This window comes from Neolamprologus multifasciatus, chromosome 11, assembly GCF_963576455.1.
Source record: "Neolamprologus multifasciatus chromosome 11, fNeoMul1.2, whole genome shotgun sequence".
In the NCBI taxonomy this organism is placed as follows: domain Eukaryota; kingdom Metazoa; phylum Chordata; class Actinopteri; order Cichliformes; family Cichlidae; genus Neolamprologus; species Neolamprologus multifasciatus.
The window spans coordinates 36,394,367-36,419,807 of NC_140449.1; the positions used below are offsets into that span (position 1 = coordinate 36,394,367).

General features: G+C 50.7%; 1 protein-coding gene across 1 annotated transcript in view; it reads right to left on the minus strand.

Annotated features, from left to right (window-relative positions):
• The window catches only part of LOC146509245 (atrial natriuretic peptide receptor 1-like), a 54,217-nt gene extending 29,349 nt beyond the window's left edge, over positions 1-24,868 (minus strand). The window contains exons 1-5 of the mRNA XM_085177443.1: positions 24,700-24,868; positions 22,898-23,685; positions 8,563-8,750; positions 3,442-3,555; positions 1,811-1,946 (exon numbers count right to left, since the gene is read on the minus strand). Coding sequence (XP_085033569.1) covers positions 1,811-1,946; positions 3,442-3,555; positions 8,563-8,750; positions 22,898-23,630 — 1,171 coding nt within the window. The 5' untranslated portion in view covers positions 23,631-23,685; positions 24,700-24,868. The remainder of the gene's footprint in view (positions 1-1,810; positions 1,947-3,441; positions 3,556-8,562; positions 8,751-22,897; positions 23,686-24,699) is intronic.
• Positions 24,869-25,441: the final 573 nt, after the last annotated feature.

The window sequence follows — 25,441 nt, forward strand, 5'->3', positions numbered from 1 at the left end:
GGACGGAGCAGAGGAGAGGCAGGCGGGTGGAGCACAGGCTGAAAGCAGGACTCTGGTTTCACATGATTCGATTTCCAAGATATTTTTAGGGCTGACAGCGAGGAGGTAACCGGAGAAACATCAGAGAGGAGCGCTCACTAAGCCTCGTGAATATCAGCACCTCCCCGGAGCAGCGCTGCGTTTGCACACCTTCACCTGCACCGCCACACCTGGCGGAGCGGCACCAGCCCACGTCTGCTTGGGTCTCACCTGTCGGTGTTTCTAACTGCAACCAACGGCTGCTGTTTGGCACTTTAGACATGTCACAAAGGTCAAAGGTCACTCTCCTCCGTCTCAGCAGGGATGCTGACGGTCATCGAAACATTTTGATGTGGACGGGAGACCGTCACGTCATCACGACTCGCGGTTGTATACGACGCTCTCAGCTTCAGTCACGACCAGCATCTCTGACATCACAGCCCTGAAGCCTTTCACGCCTTCCACCTGACCCCTGAGACCCCTCAGACGCCTCAGACGCCTCAGACCCCTCAGACCCCTCTGACCTCAGACGGTCACTGGGATGCTGTGACGGTTTTTCCAGAATGTCCCACAGAAGCTGAGCCGATGAGCTCTGTGGAGTCGGCTCGCTCGCTGCCGTGTTCCTGCAGGATGGCGTGCACCGCAGGCGGGGAGAGGGAGGACGTCACCTGTCCTCTCCTCTGCAAGCCGGCCCTTCTGCAGGTCAGTAATGCACCTGGCCTCCTCCTTCCTGTGGCGGTTCACGCGCTGGTCTGCAGCAGGATGACGCTCAGAGCCGCCGGCGGCTCAGCGGCGAGTTATGACGCGTTTGCGTTGATCAGCGGACCCAGAAACCACGCAACTCTGTAGGAATGAGACTGAGCGTGTCCTTTCTTTCACTGATGACCCCTGATGACCTTTGACCTCAGGCCCTTCAAATGGTCCCGACATGCACAGCAAACGGCGGGTAAACGGGTCCGACCTGTCAAAGGGCGTCTGATCGAGCCTCGCCGTGTTTGCGTGCCTCTGTTAGCCGGTTTGTGTGTTTTCTGTTTTCGTCTCATTCATCACGGCTGAGCTCTGACGTCACAGCGCCGGGATCAGCGCTTACGAAGCACCTACGGCGCTGCTGCAGAGGAACAGGAAACAGGGCGATACCCCATCACAGGCTTTTGGTTCGACTTTGCTACGGCGCCGCAGCGCTTGATGGATTGTTGGAGCGTTACGGCTGGCGAGGAGCCTGCGGAGTGATGCGTACTCTGCTTCAGCGTAATGTTACCGTACGTGAGCGTGAAGGACCACAGACGGCTCAGAGACAGGAAGAGGATTCAAACTGCAGGCTGTCGGTCGCGCAGAGCAGCTGTGAAATCTTTGTTACGCTCAGCGTCTGTTAGTTTACAGCTCTGAGCTCTTTGTTTGCACAAAAACAACATGTTTTCTTTTATTTATGGAGCGTTATTATTTAATGAAGGCTGATAGTTAATTTCTGAGTAACTTGTTCTTCTTCTTCTGCAGGTTAATAAAAGTGCTCGTGTGACATCACAGCTGTGACTGAGATATTTCACCATCCAGCTGAACTCTGGGTCGTATCGCCCCGTACACCAAACCATCATCACTTCAATCCCCCCACCCGAGCTTCACTCCCCAACCCCACCCGTCACTCACAGAACACCACGACCCCCCCTGACACCCCCCCACACACACACACACACCTGCAGCACAGCTGTGCTGCACAGTCGCACCACACAGCCTCCGTCACAAAGGTGGGAACAGCAAGCGTCAGCTTTAAAGGAGACGCGCGGCGAGCACTGACCCGGGAAGGTTCGGTTCCACATCCTCGGGGTCACGTCCTTCCCGTTCGGACGCTTGTTGGACGCCAACATGGACTCGTTCAAAGCGTGAGCGTAGAGCATCAGGCCGTCATAAAAGCCGCCAGCAATGATGTTCATCTGCAAGAAACACACACACACACAGACACACACACACACAGACACACACACACACAGGGTCAGCGTTCACACACACACACACAGACAGACACACACACAGGGTCAGCGTTCACACACACACACACACACACACACAGGGTCAGCGTTCACACACACACACACACACACACACACAGACACACACACACACACAGACACAGGGTCAGCGTTCACACACACACACACACACACACACAGGGTCAGCGTTCACACACACACACACACACACACACAGGGTCAGCGTTCACACACACACACACACACACACAGACACACACACACACACACACACACACACAGACACACACACACACACAGACACAGGGTCAGCGTTCACACACACACACACACACACACACAGACACACACACACACACAGACACAGGGTCAGCGTTCACACACACACACACACACAGACACACACACACACACACACACACAGACACACACACACACACAGACACAGGGTCAGCGTTCACACACACACACACACACACACACAGGGTCAGCGTTCACACACACACACACACACACACACAGGGTCAGCGTTCACACACACACACACACACAGGGTCAGCGTTCACACACACACACACACACAGACACACACACACACACACACACACACAGACACACACACACACACACACACAGGGTCAGCGTTCACACACACACACACACACACACACACACACACAGGGTCAGCGTTCACACACACACACACACACACACAGGGTCAGCGTTCACACACACACACACACACACACACAGACACACACACACACAGGGTCAGCGTTCACACACACACACACACACACACACACACACACACACAGGGTCAGCGTTCACACACACACACACACAGACACACACAGGGTCAGCGTTCACACACACACACACACACACACACAGACACACACACACACACAGACACACACACACACAGGGTCAGCGTTCACACACACACACACACACACACACACACAGACACACACACACACACAGACACACACACACACAGGGTCAGCGTTCACACACACACACACACACACACACACACACACACAGACACACACACACACACAGGGTCAGCGTTCACACACACACACACACACACACACACACACACACACACACACACAGGGTCAGCGTTCACACACACACACACACACACACACACACACACACACAGGGTCAGCGTTCACACACACACACACACAGGGTCAGCGTTCACACACACACACACACACACACACACACACACACACACAGGGTCAGCGTTCACACACACACACACACACACACACAGGGTCAGCGTTCACACACACACACACACACACACACAGACACACACACACACAGGGTCAGCGTTCACACACACACACACACACAGACACACACACACACAGGGTCAGCGTTCACACACACAGAGACACACACACACACACACACTGACCAGTGAGTCCTCGATGGTGTAGTTGAACATGTCCTCGGCGTCCGTCTTCAGGTTCTGGACAAACTCCTGGTACTCGGCGTTCTGAGGCTCTCGGTACGTCAGGATCTTCACGCTCTGGAAACAAACACAGATTTATTGTGAGTCTTTGTTGTAACCAATGAGGATTCAGCAACACAGGGCGCATCACAGATCCATAATTAATGTTTTACATGCTTTTATAGGAAATCAGATCAAATATTTATGAGCTTCCACATGAAACAGGAAGTAAACGTGCTGCGAGGAAGACGCCATCAGAGCTGCACAAATGCACACACTGTACATAAAAGATGGATGACAGCACCATACAGGAGAAATCTGCTCTCTCTTTCTAGTCCCTGTCAGGACTCTTGCTGCAGCATTTTGGATTAACTGAAGGCTTTTCAGGGAGTTTTTAGGACTTCCTGATAATAATGAATCACAGTCGTCCAGCCTGGAAGTAATAAATGCATGAACTAGTTTTTCACTCTGAGACAGGATATTTCTAACTCCATCGAGCTCGTCCAGGTTGAAGGGACTTCCTGCTCCATAGGGGGCGCTGTCGAGCTCAGCAGAAGTGGTTCCACCTGTAGATGTTTCACAGGTTTTCTCCTGCAGTAAACGCTTTTTGTTAGAGACGTCACAGCACCGCGAGGCGCTTTACAGCGTCCTCCATTTTGGTTTGGGGCGTGAAGCGAGCAGCCTCCTGACAGCGTCGCCTTCACCCCGCAGCTCCCATCACGCCCTTTTATGTTCCAAAGGTCCAAGGGTAGAAAGCACTTCTGACTCCATTGTTTAAAATGAGATGGCGTTTATTTCCAGGAAAACAAAAATCAACCAAATAATTTCTTACAACCTAAAATTAAACAAAAGTTAACTTAATTTGCTTTCACAAGTTCAAAAAGTGGTCAAAAAATCAGTTTTTAAACCCTCCCGTCGTCCCGTCTGACATTTGGCAAACAAAAAACATTTACCACACCCCTCCAGGGCGCTCGTAATCCCCTGATCAATGGGAGGGTCCATGAGCCAATAAACTAATCACTTCCCAAAACTTTTCCAATTAATTAATTACAAATTTACAAACAAAACGAGGTCAGCATATTCTTACAACTTTAAAGAAAAAACAAAAATGAATACAAATTGCGATTTATAAACATTCAACAGAAATGGTCACAGCTGCTCCTGCTGCACACCTGGAGCTCCTGCTGCACACCTGGAGCTCCTGCTGCACACCTGGAGCTCCTGCTGCACACCTGGAGCTCCTGCTGCACACCTGGAGCTCCTGCTGCACACCTGAAGCTCCTGCTGGGCTTTAACTGTGGAAACACCTGTCCTAAAACCTTCACAGCACAATCAGCACGCGTTAGCAGCATGCTAGTGTTTTATGGTCAGAATTAGCTTCACTGAGAGGAAGTGAAGGAGGAAGAGTGCTTTTATCCAAAAATCCATACACTCTGTTTAGCTCACATTGATCTCACAGCGCCCCCTAGGTGAACTGCAGCTAATGTTTCACTATGATTAACAGGAAGTGAACAGAATGAAGGTTCACCAGGATCCTGCTGCTGACGTGGAGACATCGTTTTCCCGTGACTCCTCCCCAACGAACCGTCCCGTGTCAGCCGGGAGTCGCACCATTGCTCAGAGGACACACACAGTAACACACACACACACACACACACACACAGTAACACACACAGCTCCTCCCTGCGCACAGAGATTCCTCCTGATGCTCTGAGTTTGCTGATGACATCACGCTGTGTCGATGATGTCCACAGCGAGGAACGTGAAACCGGCTGGAGAACCTCTGAGAGACCATGTGACCGACCTGCTGCCAGCTCACCCTTAAATCTTCCTCCAGCTGTTTCTCTTCGGCTCGCTGACTTGTGCAGATCTTCTGTGTTTAAATGTTTGTTCTCTGTCACGAGTAAATGTGCGCTGATGGAAATCATGTCGTGCTGGTGTTTGAGGAGGAGCAGGTGGGAGATCACGCTGGAAACTTTGGGCTTTTCATCTGAAGCTCATATTTGTGATATGAAGTCAGGCAGAGATTTGGGTTAATCAGCGTGACCTTTCCTCCAGGATCACAGCGCCTCTGCATGATTGCTCCATAACGAGGGCGAGCCGTGAGGACGCACGGCTCTCCAGGTGCAGCTGCAAGTCGTCAGCAGTCGTCAGATTAGTGAGTGTTTCTTCTCTCACACCGCTGAAGGATGTTTAAAGCTGCAGCTACACGTGACGAGCGATTCCTCGCATTCCTGCGAGGAGCTGCGAGAACAAACACGGCGAGGTCCACGTGCAGCACACAGAGCCCAGAGCTGCACAGTAAATCCATCCAATCATTTCACTGCTTTACAAACTCCACCCACCTGACTCTGCAGACAGGAGGAGGAGTTTCGGGTCACCTGAGACCGACCTATGACCTGTGATGTACACTAGCAGTCAAAAGTGTGAAATAACTCAAAACACGTTTGATTACATTCCTCGTAGAATCCAGCCGATCCTCCACGAGCTTCATGAGCTCGTCTCCTGTTTCCAACAGTCTTGAAGGAGTTCAGAGATGCTGAGCAGCTGTTGGTCCTTTGCCTTCACTCTGCACTCCATCCCAAACCATCTCCACTGGGGTCAGCTGACTGTGGAGGCCATCGGGCGCAGCACTCCGTCGCTGTGTTGGTCACACAGCATGGAGGTGTGTTTGGGGTCATTGTGGTGTTGATATGATGTGATGGCGTGTTGCTGCAGGATGCTGTGGTAGCCAAGCTGGCTCAGTGTGCCTTCAGTTTGGAATAAATCAGCAGCAACGCCCCCCACACCATCACACCTCCTCCTCCAAGCTTCACAGTGGGAACCCTGCATCCTTCACCTTTCTGCATCACACAAACACACGGCAGGTGGAACCAAAGATCTCAAATTTGACCTCATCAGACCAAAGCACAGATGTCCACTGGTCTAATGTCCATTCCTCAGTGTTTCCTGAAGAATGGGGAAGAACGGGGACCACACCATGAGTTTCTCTCCTCTTACGCCGATAGCAGCCAACGATGCAGAGGTGTTTTCTCTACCGTGGAAGAAAGTGGTCAGAAACTCCACATCCTTTGCAGAGGTCACTTTCACTCCTTCAGGGACCCTAAAGGGGCCGACCAGCTCTCTCCCCGTGATTCCAGCTCAAACATGACTCCACCTCCTCACTGCTGATGTCGCAGCCTTGTTGGGACATGGTGGCCGTCCACCAACCATCCACCTCTGCATCCATCTGGACCATCCAGGGCTGCGCTGCACTCATCAGTGAACAGGACTGTTTGAAGATTAGTCTTCATGTAGCTCTGGGGTCACTGCAGCTGTTTCTGCTGTGAGCATTAAGGGTGGCCGAATAGAAGGTTTATGCACAGCTGCAGGTCTCTGGAGGATCCTACAGCTTGATGTTCACAGGGCTCAAGAGGCACCAGCAGCTTCAAATATGTTTGCTGCTTTGTAATGGCATCATTGTGCCTTTACCTGCAGGATGTGTGCTCGGACTCAGCCAAGGTTTTCATTACGTGTCCAAAGCATTCAACTATTTCATGCTTTTCAGCAGCAGAGATCATTTTCCTTCCTATACTGCTTGAAAACAGTGGTCTGCTTAATAATGTGGAACATCCTTCTTTAGTAGTTTTCCTTTAATTGGGCTCAGCTGGCAAACCGATGATCACAGGAGTCCGAGACTGATTTCAGTCATCCAAAGAGCTCTGAAACACAATCCCATTTAACTGAAAAACAACTTATTTAATCTTTATGACTCTTAAACACAATTTGCATAATAATTTGGAACACGGTGTATAAAACATATTTAGTAGGGGTGCAGCGAAACACAAAATTCACGGTTCGGTTCAATATTTTTTCGATACAAAAAAATGTTCACGCCTTTTTAATTTGTCATTTATTAAAATTATAAATATATATTTTAACTGAAAAGTACAGTTTTTAAATTTAATGTTGCTGAAACAACAAAGTAATAAAATAATAAATCTATCTGATAGAGAAATCACTCATCTTTGGAAAAGAGAGTTTATTACAGAGAAATGTCTCTTTCAATATAAAAGCTCTACTATACGCTTCTTCTGGGCTATATTCTCAGCAGCATATTAAACATATCAGGTCCCCATAAGGAGAATCATGTGCTAACGGCTGTCTAAATGACTCGGGTAAAGTTTGTAGCATGCTGCTTGTTGTTTTTGTCTGCTTCCACTTGTCTTTGCACGAGGATGATGTCGGCGTAAATGTGCAGTCATATTCGTTGTGTTCCCACTAGTGCTGTCAGCGTTAATCTGAAATGACGTTAACGCCACAACACGGCAAATCTCCGTCCAGCCCCAGCGTCAACACGTTAACGAGCTAACTGCGCTAACCACTAGTTCCCACCAATGTAATTGAGCATTGCTGGCACATCCAACATACTGTTTTACTTTAGTCCATGACGCGCTTACCTTCAGGGTCATACGTCACATGAAAACCAAAATAGTTCCAAAGGCCAGATCTGAATGAGGGTGGGGGAGGTTCAATTTGCCATGTTGCAACGAGCTTAGCTTCTGTCTTGCTAGCTTGCGCTGCGCTCAGTGAATCTGCGTTCGACTACTCCGCCTAGGCTGCACTGTCGAGCGCAGATCCACTGAGCGCTCAACACAGGCAGCATCGTCAGAAGGAAAGTTGATAAAATAAATTAAAAATGTTGTATTGTTCATACATATGCGTACCGAACCAAAAGCACTGTATCGAACGGTTCAACATCGATATGAGTATCATTGCACCCCTAATATTTAGTTATTTATCTTTTTTTCTTTGCTACATATTCCACATATCTTGCTTCGTATATTTAATGTCTTCAGTTTGTATCTACGATGTAAAAATGTAGTAAAAATAAAGAAAAAACATGAAATAAAAAGAGTCAGAGATTAATAACAAGTATGACTCAGTGCAGAGAGGTCTGTTAACTCTAGTGAGTGAAGCAGAAACACCCAATGCATCATGGGAATCCCCGGCAGCCTACGTCTATTGCAGCATAACTAAGGGAGGATTCAGGGTCACCTGGTCCAGCCCTAACTACTAACCTCCTCCTGGATACTGATGCCATACCTGGAAGGCTTCCTTGGCGATAGCGTCCTCACGGTCCCCGCGGCGCCACGGCTGGCGGTGTTCAGATTTCAGGCTGTCGGCGAACACGTCGAGATAGAAAAAGACGTACTGCTCGTGAGTGAGATTTTCCCGCCTGAACTCAACCATCAACTTCCTGAAGACGTCAGGAGAACAGCAGACGAAGACCACTGAGGAGGAGAGAGAGTCACAGATGAAGATCAGAGTCAGCCCACGGCGCAGCACAGACCTGTGGGTTGCCCCCCTCTGCATGGCTGAGCTCACCTGCTCCACACCTGCTCTAATGTCACGCTGACAAGCAACACCTCACCTGCCTCAGTCAATGAGGTTTCACCTCTGCAGGGAAATGCAGTCTGATTGGACAGTCAGCCTCCTGGTAGCTGCACCTTTGGTACTCCTACATCAGCGGTCCCCAACCCCCGGGCCTCGGCCCGGTACCGGTCCGTGAGTCGTTTGGTACCGGGCCGTGAGAGTTGAGGCTCAGGTGTGAAATGTATAGTTTTCAGGGTTTTTATCAGTTTTCAGCGTTATTTTGTTATCGTTTTTATCGTTTTTATCGTTACTCTGTTTTCCTGGGTCTTTTCACGTGTGTTAGGAATAAATCTTCTTTTTTCGGTACTAGTACTAGTTTTATTTTGTTGTATTTATCCGCGACACCTTAAAGGCCGGTCCATGAAAATATTGTCGGGCATAAACCGGTCCGTGGCGCAGAAAAGGTTGGAGACCGCTGATCTACATCACCTCCATCTACAACTATCACCCTCCTCCATCACCCTCACACTTCCTGAGCTGGTGTTTCTCTAGAAAACACCCAGCACTGCTCTTCCACACACACACACACACACACACACGCACACACACACACAGACACAGACACACACACACAAACACACACACATATGGGCTCAAATTGTGTGGTCATAAATATTTTGTGCTTGTAAATCAGGATTTGTGTGTGAAACTCTGCACTCAAGCTTCACACAAACACACACACACACACAAATACACAAACACACACACACACACAAACACACACACACACACACACACACAAACACACACACAAACACACACACACACAAATACACACACACAAACACACACAAACACACACACACACACAAACACACAAACACACACACACACACACATACAAAGACACACAAACACACACACACACACACACACACACACAAACACACACACACACACAAAGACACACACACACACACACACAAACACACACACACACACACACACAAACACACACACACACACACACACATACAAAGACACACAAACACACACACACACACACACACACACAAACACACACACACACAAACACACACACACACACACACACACACACACATACAAAGACACACACACACACACACACACAAACACACACACACACACACACACAAACACACACACACACAAACACACACACACACACACACACACACACACACACACACACACAAACACACACACAAACCACCACAAACACAACACACACACCAACACAAAACACAAACACACACAAACACACACACACACACACAACACAAACACACAAACACAACACACCAAACACACAAACCACCACACACAACACACACAAACACAACACAAACACACACACAAACACGACACAACCACACACACACACACACACACAAACACACAACACAAACACACAAACACGACACACACACACACACACACACCACCAAACAAAACACCACCAAACACATCACAATACAAAGACACACAAACACACACACACACAAATGTAACTATCCAATCAGAGAACAGGTTTGGCTGTGGGAGGGGCTTTTTTGAGCTGCAGGTCCTTGAAGGGTGATACAGTTTGGTCCTTTAACTGTTGGCAGCTGTTGAGAGGACACAGCTGTGGTGTACCAGTGTTCAGCAACACCATCATTACTTTAGTATTACTTTAACACAAAATCAGGGTTGACCCAGGACCACTGCTGTGAGTCACACTATGCAGGCCGTTTCACATCGGACGCGGCGTGCGCCGTGCTCACCGCTAACTAAGAGCGAACGAGCGAGCTCTGCTTGTACATCGCTTTTTAGCGACCGCTCTAGGTGTGCTAGATGCACCTGATCCTTGTCATTTCAAAACATGCATCTCTCTGACTTTATCTCCTCTACGAGAGTTTGTATTATGTTCAAATGTTTAATAAAAACGTATCGCTCATTCAGAACGAGGAAAGCTTTGTAACTGTCCCGACTAGTGAAGAGTGCGTCAACACTGCCTCCCCTCCGAGGTCGACGGCGCCTTTGAAAACGCTCTGGAGGTCCCTGTGTGAGCACGTCAACCTGTGAGAAAGAGTTTACTTTACAGATGTTTTCCTTCATGCTGTGGCGATAAGAGACGTGAAAGCGCATTTATCCTTCAAGGACCTGTAGCTCAAAAAAGCCCCTCTGACAGCCAAACCCATCTGTTCTCTGATTGGATCGTTACATTTGTGATTGACATGACATTGACCAATCAGCTGAAAGGAAGAAAAGTAGGGTCGAAATTCATACTTGTAACTTGAAGCTTGTAACTTGAAGCTTGTAACTTGAAGCTTGTAACTTGAAGCTTGAGTGCAGAGTTTCACACAGATTTTTTGGCTAAGGTCAACAAACACGCTGACCAATGAAGTCGCAACGACACTCCTTAGACTCAGGGGCGGAGCTACTGTGGTGACATGTGACACCCTAAAATAATGTACATAAGCTACATTTAACATTAAATATATAAATTGTAAAAATGAATGTATAACATAGCCCCGCCCCTCACCCAATTAACATATGCCTCAGTCCATAGCATCAAAACAGCTTTCTTTGTTGTCAGTAGCAACGGACACCTGAGGTTGTGTCAGAGCAGATTTTGTGGATTTCAGCACAAGTGGTTGATTGTTACGCTCTGTAAATGGACTGAAGGTGAGTGTTATTAACCCCAATAAATCATGAAAAACAAGCTTTACATTCTTGGTGAAAAATATCTTCATGATAGATTTCTGCTTTTGTGTAAATGTAACAATATAATATAAAGTAACAACTTTGATTTCTAATAAAACGTGTGGAATGCACACAGTGGGGTTTCCTGTCAGCAACGAGCCGCAGCTGTAACACGAGCAGGTAGGTAGGAGGACGCTGCAGGTGTGTTTGTGAGAACCTCTGTGAGGTCCTGAGGATGGTGGCTCAGGTGGAGCTGAAGGTTTATCAAACCACGATGGGCATCAGAGCTCCTGACCCTGAGTTCAGGCGGGTTCGTTACCATGACCCGGGGTATGGCTCTGTGTGCATTCACACCATCCATCCATCTTCTGCTTATCCGGGGCCGGGTCGCAGAGGCAGCAGAGAAGCCCAGACCTCCCTCTCCCCAGCCACCTCCTCCAGCTTGACTGGGGAACACCAAGGCGTTCCCAGGCCAGCTGAGAGATATAACCCCTCCAGCGTGTCCTGGGTCTGCCCCGTGTCCTGGGTCTGCCCCGGGGCCTCCTCCTGGTGGGACATGCCTGGAACACCTCACCCAGGAGGCGCCCAGGAGGCATCCTTGATGCCCGAACCACCTCAGCTGGCTCCTTTCGATGTGGAGCAGCAGCGGCTCTACTCTGAGCCCCTCCCACATGGCCAAACTTCTCACCCTATCTCTAAGGGAGAGGCCAGCCACCCCTCGGAGGAAGCTCATTTCTGCCGCTTGTATCTGCGATCTCGTTCTTTCGGTCACTACCCACAGCTCGTGGCCGTAGGTGAGGGTAGGGACGTAGATTGACCGGTAAATTGAGAGCTTCATTTTTACACTCAGCTCCCTCTTCACCACGACGGACCGGTGCAGCATCACTGCAGCCGCCGCATCGCTGCAGCCGCCGCACCAATCCGTCTGTCTCCCGCTAACTTCTCCCGATGAGATTCTGAGACCACGATGTGAAAGCTTCCACCACTTGGCTACGAACAGAATCGGTGACAAAGGGCAGGTTGTGTAAGGGTCAAATGGCACGTAGAAGTGAGCCAGACACCACATACTCCTGAAGCACCTCCCACAAAACACCCCGAGGGACACGGTCAAATGCCTTCTCCAAGTCCACAGAACACATGTAGATGGTTGGGCAAACTCCTGTGCACCCTCCAGCATCCTTGAGAGGGTGCGTGCTGGTCCAGCGCTCCACGACAGGACGGAAACCATGTTGTTCGTCCTGAATCTGAGGTTCAAGTAACAGAAGGACGTGTAAAATTAATAATGCCCCTCCCGCATCGTGATCATGACCACTCTCAGACCGTCACCCGGTGGTGTCAGCAGGTACACTCTGAGCATGTGCAGAGGAGGCTGCCTGCTCACGGTGAACACATCGCTGTGGATAAACCGACTGTTTGTGTTATTTTCTCTGATTCATGGCTTTTCCAGCAGCGTGGATGCTGCAGCCACAGGAAGTCTCCATGGTGACATCGACCCTCCCCCTTTGTTTCAGACTGTAATGACCTCTGAGCAGGAAGTGACCCTGAGAGCACGACAGCTTTCAGAGGCCCAGCTCAGAGAAACCCAATACCTGTGTGTGTGTGTGTGTGTCTCTGTGCGAGTCTGTGTGTGTGTGTCTGTGTGTGTCTGTGTGTGTGTCTGTGTGTGTTATTGTCTCTATCTGCAATAAAAATGCTGAACTAAAAATATCTCTGCACTTCCATCTCTGATGTGTAGATGTTCAAGAAAAGCTTTTCTTCCATGCATATTAATGCTACACACACACACATACACATGCTTTCACACACATGCTTTCACACACATGCTTTCACACACACACACACACACACACACACATGCTCGCACCCACACAGGGTTAAAGGTCGTTCCTGCTCAGCAATGACTGAATAATTAATCATTTCCTGCTGTTCAGTGCTCGCAGAGGGAAGCTGGAAGTGAGGTAAATCAGCTTTCAAAATAAAAGCATCCACCCATCCATCCCTCTGTAACGTCAGAAAGACTTTCTGCAGTTCTGTGGAACAACGGCTGAGTCCCGATTCAGCGTCTGCAGCCTTAAAGGCCGCATTTTAAGGTCGATTACAGCGGCGCGCCGAAGGCTGTCCCAATTCGAAGGCTGCTCGAATTGCGGCCCTCAAATGCGTCCTTCATTTCCCTGAATTTTAAGGACGTGGCGGTGTAGACTTTGTGGCCCAACATATCCCAGAATGCATGGCGGTGGGTGTGGATAATTCAAGAGGGGCGCCCGAAGAGTAAACTTTAAGTAATTCCTGAATATTATGTCACTTATTTATGTGCAAATGTTTAATAATGAAGAACATTAAAACATTCCTGTTGGCCACATGTCTGCAAAGTCATGTGACATTAGTGACGTTTGTACTAACTTGGTTTTAAAGCCTTTAAATATCCACCGTTCAATAGCTGAGCTTAATCAGACAGAGATGTGATGATTTCATGGATATTTAAAGTGAGCACTGAGACAAATGTAGTAATGCCAACATAATAAAAGAACAATATTTGTCTCTCATATATAACACAGTTATATATACAGTGTCACAGGAACCTGTCTTTGAGTGAAGATTTAAGGTGGCAGGAAATATAAATGAATGCAGCTTGAATCTTTACTGAAGCTCAGTGTTTGACACAGAGTCATTGACTGCTGTGATAACTAATAATGATTGAAATTATAACTTTAATATTGGCGAGATTATATTTACACTGATTTTAGTCTCATGAACAACATTAGCTGATTGTTATTTACTAGCTAATCTTAAATAACTGTTCAGTACAGGGATGAAGCCCAACAATCATGTGTTACAGTCCTGTGGTTTCAGCCTCAGATACTCAACTAATCAAAGCTCGTGTAGAAACAAACAAACAAATGAACAAAATATGTTCTCCTTCATTTCTGTCAAACAAAGCTGTATGACGCGTTTCCAGCTGTTAGCATCATGGTTGCTAGGCAACCTGGGCAGCGCGACGGAGGCTAGACCGCCTCATTTCACAAGCCTCGCACTTCCGGCCTTAGCGGTCTTTGAGTGCGCGGCCCTTGAGGATCGTTGAGGCTGCAGACCCTGAACTGGGACACAGCCAATAAGTGCTTCCACAGTCAGCAGCAGCCAGGTGCTGCTGATGCTGATTAATGGATCATCAGCAGGTGTGAGCACCTGTTTCTGCAGCACTGAGACGTGTTAGCACGATGCTGAGCAGTGATGTGACAGAAGCACCTGGTTATGAGACTACCTCCAAACAATCTGCAGCGAGAGCGATCCATGGAGCTCCATCTCAGACTCTACAGAAGGTTAAAGGTCACGAAAGAACATCTGGGGTTTGTAAAACTGCGTCTGAAGAAAGCAGCACACCTGCTCAAATGCATGAACCATGCACGTAGAGACCATCGTTCACCTTTTCTGTGTGAACGATTCTCAACTTGTTCACTTGTCATTTCTGAGGCTGGTGGCTCGGATGAGTTTACCCTCAGCAGCAGACGGGGCTCTGGGGCGTCCTGTCCTGGGGCTTCCTGTCCTGGGGCTTCCTGTCCTGGGGCTTCCTGTCCTGGGGCTTCCTGTCCTGGGGCGTCCTGTCCTGGGGCGTCCTGTCCTGGGGCTTCCTGTCCTGGGGTGTCCTGGGGCGTCCTGTCCTGGGGCTTCCTGTCCTGGGGCGTCCTGTCCTGGGGCTTCCTGTCCTGGGGCGTCCTGTCCTGGGGTGTCCTGTCCTGGGGCTTCCTGTCCTGGGGCGTCCTGTCCTGGGGCTTCCTGTCCTGGGGCGTCCTGTCCTGGGGCTTCCTGTCCTGGGGTGTCCTGTCCTGGGGCTTCCTGTCCTGGGGCTTCCTGTCCTGGGGCGTCCTGTCCTGGGGCTTCCTGTCCTGGGGCTTCCTGTCCTGGGGCGTCCTGTCCTGGGGCTTCCTGTCCTGGGGCTTCCTGTCCTGGGGCTTCCTGTCCTGGGGCGTCCTGTCCTGGGGCGTCCTGTCCTGGGGTGTCCTCACGTGAGACAGTTTCATTGTAGCGCTTGATGGATTTTGGGGACACATTCAAAGTTTTAGCAATTTTCCAGACTGACGGACCCTCAGTTCTTACAGTAATGATGGACGGTTGTTTCTCTCAGCTGATTGGTTGTTGCCATGATATGAATGCTAACAGTTGTCAAACAGAGCTGTCAGCTGTGCAGCAACCTGGCTGCTGCCCAGCACACCTGATGGTCCCAACGTCATTAAGAAGGCCAGAAACTCCACCAACGAACCCTGACAGGCTCACCTGTGAGGTGAAACCATCTCAGGCTACTTACAGGAATCTAAAAAACAGATTCAGTTATTTATATTTTTTCTTTGCTACATATTCCACAGATCTTGCTTCGTATATTTAATGTCTTCAGTTTGTATCTACGATGTGAAAATGTCGTAAAAATAAAGAAATAAGAAGCTGTGTTCGAACTGGTTCATCTTCATGTTCGAGTCACGAAGGCTTAACTCTGATTGGCTGAGACTACTCAGGTGACCGAGCCAATCAGCGTCCACAGTCAACCATAAAGCACCATGTGATGAATCCCAAACTGACCAGGAAACAATCCACATGTTCAACCGTCTCTGCTTCACCAGGCTTCACGCTCCGCCCCCTCTAACAAGGAGGAGGAGCTTAACAGCGCTGTCTGAAGGGCAGCTTTGTGTTTTGACTGAGACGGAAAAAATGAGTGAACTCAGAGAAATGTTTGTGACTCAGCTGCTGCTGCAGCTGTCGGGCGAGTCTTCGTGGGTTTCCACGGAAACGGCGCTCCGTCGTTTCCTGTCTGGGTCAGGAGGACGTGATGTAATGTAGCTGTGTTTGTATCTGCCGCTGACACAGTGGCTGCATTAAATAGCCACAGCCTCGGGTTTTTCCTAACGGAAGGAAAACATCAGGTTAACGAGCGCTCTAAGCTCGCCATCCTGCTGATGCGTGCGGTCTCCTGACCCTCCGCTCAGAGATGACGCTGCCATTTTAAATCTTCCTGATGGCTTCGCTGTGCTGCGGTCAGCTCAGAGCTGACGTCTCGTTTACTCAGCAGCAGAGCGCAGGCCAAGCTGCCACCGCTTCACCGGCTCGCCGTCTGCATCTGAGCGTGACCTCGCAGGAACAGGAAGCTTCGCTCTGAGGAAACGATGGAGTCGGAGCCTCATCCAGCTTCTCGTACTGGCACGGGTTTCCTTTGAGGTCAGAGGGCGGCGCTCCTCCTGTGTCAGGTTTCTGCTGCTTCCTCTTTCAGGACATGCGAAGCAGAAATGCTGCAGACAGACACCAGCGTTCACCTCTGCACGACCTCCACGTCCAGGTCTCAGGCACGTGCACGTGTGGCTCCTGCAGCTCTGCAGGCTCCTGTCAGCGTCACACAAACCAAATCGTCCTGAATCCTTTCTCAGCTTTTTATTTCTGTACTGACGAGCAAACGTGGAAGCTTCGGGGCGACCGAGCAAGCGATGGATCCCTGTCCCAGAATTCCCTCTGGGCCCTCTGGTATCGGCTCCATCCGAACGTGAAGCTTCATGAAATCAGATCCAATAAGGTCGCCGTGTCATTGGCGTTTAAACCAGGCTGAAGCTGAGACGCTCAGGAAATGCTCCAGAGCGTTCCTCTGAGTTAAAGGCTGAAGGTTTTCAATTCAGCTTTATTTACACACCAAATCACAACAACAGTCACCTCAAGCTGCTTCATACTGTAACGTCGACCCTACAATAATACATGCAGAGAAAAACCCAACAATCATATGGCCCCCTATGAGCAGCACTTTGGCGACAGTGGGAAGGAAAAACTCCCTTTTAACAGGAAGAAACCTCCAGCAGAACCAGGCTCAGGGAGGGGCGGGGCCATCTGCTGTGATTGGTTGGTGTGAGAGAAGGAAGACAGGATGAAGACATGCTGTGTTTGTTGCTGTTAATGCGAGAGACTCTCTCGTGTAAACAGGTTGATCCTCCACCAGCTCGTCCACTCTGATCACTTCCTGTTACTTCACACAGAGCGGAGAAGTTCCTGTGGGCTTCACACATGGCCGAGCAGACCGCAGATCACATGACCTGTCAGGTGACCAGGAGCACAGACAGAGGTCGCAGCAGATTGGTGGTTGGTGTCTGAACCCGTTGGCAGGCTGCCGGGTGGTTCGGCGCCGAAACAACACGTGACATCATCATCGTGACAGCCTCCCTGCACAGATCTGATCGCCGATCAGCTGATTTTCCAGCGCACTCAGCTCCACGTCTGCAATCGGTTTCCAGCTTGGCGCCGTGACATCATCCAAAGTGAAGCAATAAATGTGCGGGTCGCCCCCGGCCCCCCGCCCCCCCTCCCGGCCCCCCGCCCCCCCTCCCGGCCCCTCACTACTGACATTCCACCATATTAATCTTTAACCGCTGCCAGCTGGACAGGAAGCAGCAGAGCGGCTGAAGCACGGCCTCGTGGGTACGTTTGTTCAGGATGAGCTGTTTGCTTCATCACCATGGCGACGGCACACGGAGAGCATAACGTCAGAGGATGTTCGAGCTGCAGGTTGTTTCTGATTCGGTGGCTTCAGGAGTCCAGAACCACTCCTGCTTCCTGCAGACATCAGCAACGTAACGACGAGGACGCGCTTCCACGCCGTAGCACGTTTCTCTCAGAGCAACCAAAAACAACCGCACGCACATACAAATAAACACACTGTGTATGTACAGAAAAATTATATATAATCAACTTTGCTAAAACTATGTTGAACTGCAGTTACTCTGGTCTCCAGTCTAAAACCCAAAACGTGACAGAGTCGGGACCAGGAAGCAAAAAACCAGCAAAAAAAAAGTAGGACGGATGATCTGCAGGGACGGTATCAGGGACGCGTATCAGGGACGCGTATCAGGGACGCGTATCATTCAGGTTTTATCTGATACCGCTGCCAAACCAGAGCTTCCCAACGTGTGGGGCCCAAACAGGATCCCACATCCGTGATCTTTAGTTCAAACACTTCCTGTAACGACGAACTGCTCCTGACATGTTGGAGATGTTTGCTCGTTATACAGTAAAGTTACAGGATACAAATAACATCAGGCTGATCCTGACACGATGTGTCCCCTCGGTTCAAATCACAGACAAACAGGATCCCACAGCTGTTTATGTTTTTAAACCCATTTTGCACAGAGAGACATTTTTGATTTGATATCAATGTTGAACATTATTACACAGGAAACAACAACTACAGTAAAATAATGACAGCGTGACGCCTCTGCCTTTGTAAACAGAGGGACAGTAACTGTGTGTAAACCTGCAGACAGTCAGATTAACAGGATTTCGTCTCCATCATTCTGCTGTTCCTCTCATGTAAACAATAACGTGGCCAAGCGTGGCGTGATAAAGGCACAAACCTTTGACGTGATGAACTCTGTATTCCTCGTCCACACGGAAACGCAAAAAAGGAGTTTTAAAAATCTCAGTTCTCGGTGATTCGAAACGCCGTTTACGTGGACGAAACAGCTGCGTGTTCAGAAACACCCGTGTAGGTGTGGACGCAGCGAGTTAGTCGTTTACTTTATTACCTGTAATTTATTGCAGATTACTTGTATTTGCTTAATTGTTTACTAAATGTTTGAGGTGTGAAATAAACAGCAATGGAGCAAAATATGGGCGTGTGTGGTTGGAGGATGTGTTTGTGTGCGCCGGGGGGGGGGGGGGGGGGGGGGGGGGGGGGCGGGGGGGGGGGGGGGGGCAGCATTTTTCTTGTAAACCAAAGGGGGGCCCAGCGAACAAGTTTGGGAACCAAAGAGGCTTAAACGGTGCTTAAAGAACGGAGAACACAGACTTTGTCCTGAATCATGTTTGGCCTCGTTATCAGCCGTGAGCACGAATGCGTCAGCACAGTGACGCGCTGTAAAGAGCTCACACTGACAGCACTCGTCAGCTTTACTTTGGTCCACTGAGACTTAGAAACTAGTCCCACTCTCCTATTAGCTGTTAGCTGCGAGGAGCTGAGAGCTTGCCCCCTCAGTGGACTGGGATAGAGGGGGGAGTGGTGGCCCCATGAGCGGCTACCCTGAGGGACCCTGAGCGAGGTACCGTCCCCACACAGCTCCTCGCGCTGCACTGGTGCTGCCCACTGCTTCACTGCTGAATGGGTTAAATGCAGAGGGATTTCCCTTTGGGGACAAACACATTATTATTATTATATTATTATTATTATTATTATTATTATTATTATTGTTATTAATGAGGGGGGGCTGATGAGCTGAAGGTTCATCAGCCGCAGGGCTGTTCAGTCCCAGGAGCTTCTCTGCAAATCTCCTCTGCACCAATTCAATTCAATTCAATTCAATTTTATTTATATAGCGCCAAATCACAACAAATGTCGCCTCAAGGCGCTTCATAGATACAGAGAAAAGCCCAACAATCATATGACCCCCTATGAGCAAGCACTTTGGCGACAGTGGGACCAAAGGACGGACGCCTCCGCCCACAGGAAGCTTTGAACCCACGTCTCCAACTGGAGTCCAGACTGGAGCCAACGGGACGATTATTCTGCTGCTGACCGGGAGGAAGCTGTTTATGGGTTTATCTCAGTGAAGCCTTTCAGTGGAATCGTCCTGTTGGCTGCGCTGACGGGCAGACGTGCGCGGCGTTTCAACGCACAGATGATCCAGAAGCTTCCAGAAGCTTCCAGACACCCTGCAGCCTGCAGAAGACGGATGTTCCCACCGCAGAGCTCCTGGAGTCAAACTCCTCACCTGCAGCTCACCTGCAGCTCACCTGCAGCTCACCTGCAGCTCACCTGCAGCTCACCTGCAGCTCACCTGCAGCTCACCTGCACCTCTGAGGCTGACTCGCTGCTGAGGCCTAATAAAGCGTCTGAGCTGTACTCAGCTTGTCTCGCTCGGTCTCATAGTGTTTGATTAAGGAGACAAAAGGCAGACACAAGGTAAAATTAGCCTCAGTGTGTTTGGCAGGAAATACCTACAGATCTGATAGGCGGCGGCGGCGGCCTTATAAGGCGGCAGGTTGTGACCTCTGTTAATGAATGTGCTGTCGGGAGGTTTGCTGGCGCTGTGGGAACCAGAGAGGGAAGCTGGCTGTTTGTTCGAGCTCTCGGCGGGTTTACACACTGATGCACCTCCGCAGATAGAGGACGCTCGATTATGACTCCATCGCTAAACTGTGGCCGAGCCGAAGGCGCCACGTCTCAGGTCCCGGGCTCTCCCTCAGCTCACGACAGACTCCCACAAACTCCCGGCCTCTGAATTATCCATCACAGTCCCAGCCTCTCCTGCTGCTCTGTGTGCGAACGGCTTCCTCGCTTTGTACTGGAGAAACTATGCTGTTATAGTTTGACAGCAGAAATGATGAAAAGACGATCAGCGAGCGACGCAGGAAGAGCGCTTTGTGGACGACTAAAACCCTGAAAATCAGGGCCTGGAGGCAGCTCGTCTGCCCGGCCGAGGCCGTGATCCCCGCTCACGGATCTCAGCTGGAGAAGCTCCGAGTGCAGGAGTTCTTCTGCAGGTGTACCTGCACGGCGGCTGAAACCCAGGTTAGAGTGTCACGGAGAAAAAACAGCCAGATGTGGGTCTACGGCAGCAAGCTGTAGTGGTTTTTCAAAATAAAAGCCCTGTGCTTCATGCAGGACTTCAGAGGCTAAAGAGAGTAAAACCATCCACATACGCAGCTTACTGAACTTTCAGCACCAGCATCCGTACTGCAGCTGCTGCAGGTTTATTACACTGCAGCATGAAACCTGAACGCAGGTCTGATCCTCTGACTGTCCTCACACACCGCAGGAAATGACTTAACAACAGGTGAGTCTGCAGCTCTCTGACAAACCTGCCACAGCATCGATTCAGCTCGAGTTTCTGCCTCTGCTGCAGAGGAGGGGGGGAGGGGGAGGAGGAGAGGAGGAGGAGGAGAGGGGGAGGAGGAGGAGGAGGGGAGGAGGAGGAGGAGAGGAGAGGAGGAGGAGGAGGAGGAGGAGGGGGGGGGAGGAGGAGGGGGGGGAGAAGGAGGGGAGGAGGAGGAGGAGGAGGAGGAGGAGGGGGGGAGAAGGAGGGGAGGAGGAGGAGGAGGAGGGGGGGGGAGAAGGAGGGGAGGAGGAGGAGGGGAGGAGGAGGAGAGGAGAGGAGGAGGGGAGGAGGAGGAGGAGGAGGAGGAGGAGGAGGGGGGAGAAGGAGGGGAGGAGGAGGAGGGGAGGAGGAGGAGAGGAGGAGGAGGAGAGGAGAGGAGGAGGAGGGGAGGAGGAGGAGGAGGAGGGGGGGAGAAGGAGGGGAGGGGGAGGAGGGGAGGGGAGGGGGAGGAGAGGAGAGGAGGAGGAGGGGAGGAGGAGGGGAGGGGGAGGAGGGGAGGAGAGGAGAGGAGGAGGGGAGGAGGAGGAGGGGGGAGAAGGGGAGGAGGGGAGGAGGAGGAGGAGGAGAGGAGGAGAGGAGGAGGAGGGCAGGAGGGGGAGGAGGAGAGGAGGAGGGGGAGGAGGGCAGGAGGAGAGGAGGAGGAGGGCAGGAGGGGGAGGAGGAGAGGAGGAGGGGGAGGAGGAGAGGAGGAGGGGGAGGAGGGCAGGAGGAGAGGAGGAGGAGGAACACACACACACACACACACATCGTTTCTGTGTGTGTGTGTGTGTGTGTGTGTGTTCCTCTGAGCCTGTATTCATATCTTTGTGGGGACCCGTCATGTTAGAGACTCGCTGTGGTTTTAGCGGGTTAAGCTGGCTTAAACGGCCGACCTGTAGGGACGGTACTGATACGATGTTCACGATTCTGATTCCATTTTCGATTGTTTATCGATTCTTTAAAAAGGAGAACACTGAGGTCGATTAGCTCAGAGCTTTGTTTTCTATCTTCTCTTTGAACAAGATAATGTAGGAGTAACGTGGCCTCTCAAACCCAGCAGTGAGATCTTTAGAGATCCAGCCTGCGGCTCTTCAATGAGGCGTCACAGGAAAAACATTTAAATGTAAAATTTACAAAGAAAAATGTTTTTCTGGACTTTTTCTGGAGGTTTCTGATTGGACAGCACGCTGCGATCTACCTGCTGGTTTTTCTGGACTAACACAAGATGTTGACACAGCTGATTTCTAGATAACCTTTGCTGCGAGGAAACAGCGTGGTGTGGACGTCACATAACGTCAGTTGCAGGAATCGAAGAGAAAGCACGCCACCGAAGCTCGCCACGTGCCGAAAATGCCACGTTCACGTGAGCAGCTCTCTGATTGGCTCGCGCGTGTTTGTTCAGTTTTAGTTAAAACTCTGATTTGATTCAGGTGACCTTAACGTACAGGTGTCATGAAGGGGCGTCACCTACAGACACCAGTTTGCGTCTCTGGCAGGAAGCGCGTTTGGCGGCCGGTTGGACTCACCTCGCCCGTTATCCTGGATTTTGGAGAGGACCTGGGCGTAGGTCACGGACTCCTCCACGAACACGCTTTCCTCCACGCTGATGTTGATGTTGCTCAGCTCCATGTACAGACCCTCGATGGCGAAGTAGCACGGCCGGTCGTCCTTCTTGTTGTCGCTGAAGACGACCATCACCTGTTCCCGCCACCCGAAATGCTCGCAGATGCGCACCGCGAACCGCCCGAGCTTCTTGTGCGTTGGCCCCGTGTTGGTGATGGACAGGTACGTCCCGCTGGAAAACGCCACGGCCGGGGCGCCTGCCGTCACCATGGGGACGCTCCAGTGGGTGGTGAAGAGGCCGACGGGGGAGGAGCTGTAGGAGCAGCCGGGCCCGATGAACGCCCACGGGTTGTAGGCGAGTTTCAGGTCCACCGCCATGAGCGGGGCGACGGACTCGGAGCACATGCCATCCTTGTCCTGGCTGTTCTTGAAGAAGTACACGAGGCGATGGTTGGGCAGGAGGGTGGGGTCGGCGTTGATGTTCCTAACGGCCCGGTCCACGGCAGGGCCGATGCGAGGCCACGCCCACGGGTATCTGGTGTTGTTCTCTGGTAAAATGACAGCCAGCGTGACGTTCTGGAGGCGTTCGTGGTCATGCTGGGTTTGACCCGGGCCGTGAGGTCGGGCCTCCGCCGGCAGGCTGAGCAGAACCGGCAGAGCCAGCAGGAGGGTGGCGCCTTCCTTCCAGCGGGCCATGCTCCGCCCACAGGTGGTCCACGTCCACCGCAGCTGGGTGACCGAGCGCGGCGAGCTGCAGAGACACAACAGAGGCGTTAACCAGACCTGAGGTGTGAAACTCGCTGTAAGCAAAGCCTAATCACATGCTGAGCACAGCGCGAGATACATCACGCCTCCCCCCAACAATCTGCTCCGGCCTCGCCGAGGCCCCTCGCCGAGGCGGGGGAGACAAACTCCTCTCCACCCTCTAAACAAACAAGATGAAGCCGCCGTGATGTCAGACAAATACGCGCCGTCGGTCGGCCTCATGAGCGCCAGACCTGCCTGTGCTAAAGTGAGACCGCATTGAACCTCCATACATAAGTTATTTATACAGCAGTTTAAAAACAACACATGGCTGACAGCAGAGATATTAAAATACAATAAACAACAATAAGAGTGTCAGTGACCCACCGAGTCAAAGGCCAGAGAATAAAAATGAGTTTTGAACCAGCACTGAAGCTTCGGGGCCGCAGCAGCGGACGCTCGTTTCAGGCGAGATTTAGGGGCAACAGCTGCTCAGCTGAGACACTGCAGGAAGAACACGCTCCTCATCGCCTCGTTCACACACACTCAGGGTCAGTATCGATGTCGGGCACACAGACCGGGGCAGCCAGGGTTCGAACCACCAACCTTCTGATCTGTGGATGCTGAAGCTCCTGAGACACAGACGCCCCTAAAACAACCTGAACGTGGAGCAGCTCAGGGCCTCAGACACACTGTGGATGTGGGTGATGGTGGGTGGATGTGGGTGATGGGGGGGATGTGGGTGATGGGTTCGTGCTCGTCTCCCAGTGCAGCTTTCAGCACAGAGACAGAGACTCTGCCACGCCAGTTGCTCATCCTGCAGCTGTGACCGTGTGCACGCGGGATCACCTGCGGGCACGTTGGCACTAACGGGCTTCCATACACGGCTGAAAGCGTCTGCGCCCGCGGACCGCAGCTGTCCGTCCTCGGGCTTCCTGAACTTTGCCCCGGAGGAAAGTGTGTCTCCAAACTTTGTAAAAACACGTTCAGAGATAAAAACACGGAACTTCAGCACACTTACATTCAGCGCGTTCACGTGCGCAGCCGCGACCCTCGGTGCGCGCAGATCAGCTGTAAATCCTCCAAGTCCGCTCAGGTCACAGGCACGAGCCCTCCGGAGTGTCAGCCCGAGCCCACTCAGCTCCCACTGCCACACATCGAGGAGCAGCCGGACAGATCACAGCCTGCAGGGCGGAGAGCCGGGGAGGAGCGGGGGAGGAGCCGGGGCGGAGCGGGGGAGGAGCCAGACTAGGGCTGCACAGCAGAGGCAAACAATACTGCAGCCCAGCGGCGCTGTCACTGCGCCCTCTGGTGGCTGGGAAATGTATTATTATTATTATTATTATTATACAGTTACAAACATAAGAAACGCTCCAACGGCTCAATGATAAACATCCAGAATATTACAGAGGTGAAATATATACGATTGACTTTTTATTTTTATTTTTTTAAATGAACGTTATTTAGAACAATAACAATGACAATCTCAAAGAGACATATTGAATCATTCAGAATCACACCTCCTTTTTATTTTCTCCCAATCAGAGGAATACACATCACTGCCAACACAGTTGGTACACCACCATGAAATCAACAATAACTGAAAGTAAATACACAGACATATATATGTATATATGCATATACACATGCATACGTACACATTTATACACACACATCTACATAATAATAATAATATAAAAAGAAGAATAACCAATACAAAAATAAATAAATAACAATAAAAAACGAAAAACAAGGAACAGAAA